Below are 6,221 nucleotides of genomic sequence, written 5' to 3'. Positions count from 1 at the left end.
AATTCATAAGCAGAATCACAAAGTATAAAAAGTTGAAATATATTACACAAGTAGTGATTGATGATACATAATAAGGATTGTAAGAACCAAATCCAATCATTATTCAAACATAACACTGATTTGTCAATAATTATAAGCTATATATCGACTACTGCCCCTTGTTGTACATGGATTTTTGCTATTGAAATTTGAAGTAAAATATTCTATATAGAGAGAGAGAGAGAGAGACTAATAAGATTTAGCGAGGAGGTTTTGGAGGTGGTTGATGAGTATGTCAAAGTCATCTTGGCTTCTGATGAGACTTAAACGAACGTAACTACCGTTGGCACTGTATATACTTCCTGAACGACCATCTATTTTGGCTGCTTTAAGAACTGCATAGCAATCTTTATCTTCCTCTCTCTCGCACTTCAACCATGCATATGCTGTCATATAATTGCAATCACATGTTAGACTGTATTATGCATTTGATGTCCACTAAACAAAGTTCAAATGGTCATAAATATAATTCTCCTACAAAAATTCAATCAAATTTAATTCATCAGGATGTCCATGGGTCGGGTCGGGTCGATCAAGCCACATAATACTTTAACTTGAAGTGCTCGGCCTGACCTGATATGCCAACCTAGTCAAACCGAATTCTTATTTTATCCTTTTTCTTTCCTTTTGTTATGACTTAACGTTGATTTTTTTTTTTTGTAATTTAAAGAAGTAGGTACTAGCGGCTTAAAATTACAAATAAGATTGAACTCACATTCTCCTATTTACAGGAAAACTTTCATACTACTAAGCTATAAGACTACTAGGGGGCCAAATGTTGATTGAATTTGACCAATCTAATAATAAGTCACAAGTCAAGATGAAAACCCTTTCCTTGTCACAGAATTGAAGGAGACTCGGCATGAACTTTATATGCGTAACATACTTTTGTTCAATTAAATTAAAACAAGTGAATTTTAAAATAACATTAACACCAAGAGTTTGTTATAGAATAAAAAAAATCTATATATCTTGATTTGACTGGAAACATCATGTTACCTGGTGTGGGCTCCCTCATCCTTTTGAAAAAGGAGCAGTGATTGGGAGTTAATTTCTGCAGAGAAAATCGTCTTGATTTGGACAAGATCTGTCTTAGTTTTATCCATCGGTTTTTCATTGTTGAATATCCAAACTTGAATATTTTTCTGCCGTCTCCTTCTTCAAGAAGCACATCAAGAAGCTTCAAAGCTCTCAACTGAGATTCTCGAGAAACTCCCATGGTGTTCAAGTTCAAATATGTCAACATCTTTTGGTATACTGCCTCATCCTTTACCAGTGCCCACCTATGAGATATCACAATGCAGTGAAAATTAATGTTTTAGATGAAACATAATCCTCCAATTGAAAATTAGTTATTATTTTAAATATTGGTAAAAAAAATCTCCAGGAATACCCTTATAATTGTTTGCATTGGAACTACCTATTGATAAATACCCCTTAATATGTGTAAGCTAGTTTGGGGGGAAAAACTATAAATTTGAGAGACAAAATAGATTGAGGTCATATATTTATGATCAAATAAAATTTCTATACTAGTTTTTATATTTAAAATCAGATGTAATAATATATAATGAAACATGCTAGAATAATAAGAACAAGATAGAGTAAAAATTTGTAATAAACAAATATTGTTTGTGTTAAGTAATGACTATAGGGATATTATAGGTGCTCCTTTGGTTCTAAATGTACATAGGAGCTAAATAACTAATTTGTATAGATTAAAATTAAAATTAATTAAATTAGCTATTTGTGAAAAAAAAATGTGTGTTGTTTTTTTCTACAATATTCCTTTTAATCATTTGCATTGAAAAATACTACCTTTTGATGGAAAATTCCCTCAACATGGGTAATTAAATAGTTACATTTAATTAAGACAAGGTGAAGGTCTTATATTTAATTAAGACCAAAGCAAACTTTTTTACTAGCTCTTATATTTAGAACCAAAGGAAGTATTTCACATGTAAAGGAAACATATTCCTTTTTCCTTTGATCCTAAATTCTAACCAAAGGGGGCTTAAGGGGGGAAGTCAAATCCAGACATTTAACTTCATATTTCATGGGTCATCTGTTTCAGAAATCTAAACCATCTAGATCAACTCTAAAATAAAATCTAGCTACTTTAGTGGACTCTAATGTATAGAAAATGGGACTGAAACAATAAATTATTGTTACCCAAATCTAGAGCCTGCATGGCCAGTGAGCTTGGAGATAGTGAAGATCATGAGCTCCTGATCAGCAGGAGAAGGAATAGGAGTGAAGTGTGGCCAATAATAAGCATGATCATTAACGGTCTTAACATTAGATCCACGAAGAACAGCCTTCATCAATCGTCCATCTGGGTTGTTTGGTGAGGTCACAAACTCAATGAATCTGATGTTCTTGTTTTCTGACAAATTCTTCTTCCATAAGGACGTGTCACCTTCGTATCTATAATCCAATGAATTAAAAAGCTCCGTTTGTTGTCTATAGACCTGTCGATTTTAATTTCAGTATATGAATTAACGCAAATATTGTGTGACAGATTTTTGTGATCGAGTGTTTTATAGCAAATTTCTGTTTAATTAATGTAGTATAATTAAGTCGATTTGAAATTTCACTACACCGCATATTGAGAATGAGAAGATCGATCAATTGTAGAAAAGCAAAGTTTCTTACAAAAAAAAAGCCTTGAAACACACAAGGTACGACAAATCAAATTGGTCATTATACTAGTTGAGGAAGTAGTTCAAGTCTCCAGCTCAAACTGGTTACGATTAAAGCAATATAATTTAATTAAGAATATTCATATATATAGATATATGACCATTTGAAAAAATATTTAAATAAAAAGAACTAATCATCAAGCAAATATAACAAATTCTAAGGCGCAAATAATCGATCTCAAATACAAAAGGAAGTTCAATTCTCAAAATAACCAAACTCAAAAGTTCATAAATCACATTCATAAAGAAAAACATGTATAGTTTCTTCTTTTTTAAAAATCCTATATATTAAAGCAACGTTGTTTTAGGCTTAGGTGCTATATATAAATATATAAATATATACATATATCATGCAAACTGATTTGGTCCTGATTTTAAAACCATGTAGATATACATTTGTTCCTCACAGTTTTTCTCACCAAATAATCCCGTTAGAAAATGCTTACAGGGTAATATGGAGCTGTGGCAACCACTTTGGCAGGAGAATGCAAAGAAGAATTGGGAGAGAAGGCATAAACGGCAGCATTGAGGAGCTGAGTAGAACCAGCCCCAAATATAATGAACCGTCCATCAGTCTTTGCGTTACCAACCGTTTTATGCAATTTTTGAATGTACTTCACAAGCACTTCTGAGATGTAAGATCCATCACTGTACGTATATCCCATTCTGTGCCAACCTGATACTAATATTGCACTCTCTTTTGCTTGTCTCATCCAGAATGGCTCCAAGAAATACGGATCCCCACTAAGCCACAAAAGCTTATAAACTTAATCATGCTTGTTGATTTCTCTTAAGGGTAAGAATTCTCACATGCATAAAGACAACAAAATATGTACTGCGTATTGAATTTTGGTATTGTTTGGACATAGGAGAGAATAAGGAGAGGAGAGAATACTAGGGGGAAAAACTTTTTATTATTATTTTAGGAAGATTTTCTTTAATGTCTTGTATTAATATCAATATAAAACATAAAATCATCGGCATTATTTGTAAGTCATAAAAATTGCGGCTGATTCCAAAGCCACCTAATTAAATTGAAAAATAACATTCCTATCTTCATTCTCAACAAAATTCCTATAAACGAAGCTGAGTTAAAAGTGATGTAGAGTATTAATGTTGATAAGCAAATTGGCCAATAATAATTCAAAACGATCCAAATAGATTCAAGATGCCAAGATGGAAACATGTACAGTCACACTACAAAATATCTAGTCCATGCTTAATCCAAAAGTTAATGAAATATAGTATTCTAGTTAGATTCCATATGAGTATGACCAAAAGTTAATGAAATATATTTAATTTAAATTGTAATAGGGATAAGAATTTGAACCTTCCAGCATTTGCAGAGCAATTGGATTGAAACTGGGAACAGCTAGGGCCATAATAGCAAGGATTGCAGTCACAAACGGGCAAGTGATGGCCTTTAAGAACCAAACCATCCAAGTAGGCTCTTCCATGTCCAGAACATCCTATGCCTGCCACAATCTCTGCTTCTTTTGCTGCCTCCTTTGTCCATGTCGGCTTCCATAATGTCTCCCCACCACGAACCAACAGATTCGAGGAACAAGAAGACAACATAATCATGGCTGTGACCATAATCCATGAAATCTCCATCAATGAATTTGTTGGCTTCCTTGCCATCATTATCTCTTTTAAGGAATGCTTATTGCAACTTCCTTCTCTGCTAATATGTGCTGCATGCCATGCATATTTATATGGTTTTGGCCGTGCATTGTAGTGAGTCTGAGAAATGAGTCATATTTTTCCAGTTACATTGTCTATTTTTAAATTGTATATCTTGTTTTATTATATATATATATATATATACTGATTTTGTAATATAAAATTGTATATAAATAAAAATTCAAAGCGTAGGATTGGGATGAAGCTCATTCCAGGAAACTGCATGCACGTTATCAGTGCTGAAAATATTGATTAATGGCTTGTTCAAACACACAACTATATGTAGCGTGCGCACCATTCAAAGTGCCATGTGTTTGAAGCTAGTTAGCTGACTAATAGCACATTTTAACATAGAAGAAAAATATCTTTCATTATGACTAAATAAAGTAAAAGTTGTTGAATTCTACTCTACTTTTTTATTTACTCAAACAATATTAAAGAAGAAACCTTGCATGCTCAGAAAAAGGGGTTTAATATCCTTGATCGAATTTTGCTTTTGGTCTTCATGGTTTTAAATTGTGGTTTTTTGTGGTTATGGTTTTTGTCATCCAAAATGTTATCTTATATTTCATAAGAATTTGAATCCAAGTTTAACTATGGTAACTTTTAACGTTTTTAAGTATAGAGGCAAAAATCAATATAAGGGTTAAAATTAAAACTTGTTAAAAATATAAGAGTTAAAACTAACACTTAATGAAAACTCGTTAAATGTAAATTTAAAAAACTCTCAATTTTTTTCATTTTTTAAGAAAAAATTGTGAAAAGTCCCTATTTGACAAATTTCTTTGGTCAGAATTGAGGACCTAATGCAGTTATTTTCAGCATGTGCAACTTTTCTTCAACTGTGCCTAATATGTTCTCAACTATGTACCAAGAGTCTTCAGTACAAATATCATTTGCACATATTTGAAAAAGAGTCATACCTGTTGAACATAATTACACCCTCTTAAAATGATGAAATCATATTTGAAAGTAAGAAATCGAATCATGAATTTAAATGTTAAAAATCATATTTTATTGTAGAAAATTGATTTTGCCAATCAAAATTGATTTCTTGGTCTTGTATCATATATTTAAGTCGCTTTTTTATCTATACTTTTAACGAGTTTTAATTTTGACTTTTATATTTAACAGCATTAATAAAATTAACCCCACTAAGCTCAATTCCAAGTCCTTATGAAACTATATGGATTAACATTTTGAATGGACGAATTCAGAGTAATTATAAAGACAAAAAGTCATGATTTAAAACTAAAGAGACTAATCAAAGGCTTTATAGCCTAGTGGTATAGACACTCCTCTATAAGAGAGAGGTCGCAGATATAATTCCAATTGTAACCTCATGCCAATAATTTTTACATCCTTTAATTCAAAAAAAAAAACTACAAAGATTAAAACTAAAATTTGATCGAAATGTAATAACCAACAGTAGTATTATTAAAAAAGAAAAACGGAAGAAACATTGCATCTTCCATTTCTCTCTCTTTTATTTTCGCACTCTGTTAACATTAAAATTAATTATTATTTTATTTTCGATATTTTTACAAATCTGAAATATTCAATATTTTTATATTCTTATGTCATAATTTGTAGGCTAATCTTAATGTTAATATTAATTTTAGATGATATGACAAAAGATAAATTTAAATCCTTTTCAAAAGCAAAATGGAGTAACATTGACCATCTATGGGGCACAATAAATTACCAACACTTTGATGAAAGATAACGATTATAACGATTTTAACCCTGTAACTATTTTATTTTAAGAAATTCTTTGTTTCGTGTAATCAAATAGTC

At 31.2% G+C, this 6,221-nt stretch overlaps 1 protein-coding gene across 1 annotated transcript; it reads right to left on the bottom strand.

Annotated features, from left to right (window-relative positions):
• Positions 1-228: 228 nt before the first annotated feature.
• Positions 229-4,347, bottom strand: LOC114753678 (tryptophan aminotransferase-related protein 4-like). Its single transcript, XM_028942378.1, has 5 exons — positions 4,072-4,347; positions 3,188-3,485; positions 2,212-2,510; positions 1,039-1,322; positions 229-425 (listed from the first exon to the last, which is right to left on the bottom strand). The coding sequence occupies exons 1-5, from the start codon at positions 4,335-4,337 to the stop codon at positions 229-231; spliced, it is 1,344 nt and encodes a 447-aa protein (XP_028798211.1). The 5' UTR covers positions 4,338-4,347.
• Positions 4,348-6,221: the final 1,874 nt, after the last annotated feature.

This window comes from Neltuma alba, unplaced genomic scaffold (assembly GCF_004799145.2).
Source record: "Neltuma alba isolate B1F8T4 unplaced genomic scaffold, ASM479914v2 tig00008069_pilon, whole genome shotgun sequence".
Classification (NCBI taxonomy): Eukaryota; Viridiplantae; Streptophyta; class Magnoliopsida; order Fabales; family Fabaceae; genus Neltuma; species Neltuma alba.
This window is presented reverse-complemented; position numbering and strand designations above follow the sequence as displayed.

Bases quoted from the DNA above. Each gene is read 5' to 3' on its own strand.
- LOC114753678 (XM_028942378.1), bottom strand. From the start codon at position 4,337: ATGGTCACAGCCATGATTATGTTGTCTTCTTGTTCCTCGAATCTGTTG. The intron at 3,486-4,071 runs GTTCAAATTCTT...TTTGTGGCTTAG, and splicing joins TGCTCTGCAAATGCTGGAAG to TGGGGATCCGTATTTCTTGG. The intron at 1,323-2,211 runs GTAACAATAATT...GATATCTCATAG, and splicing joins CATGCAGGCTCTAGATTTGG to GTGGGCACTGGTAAAGGATG.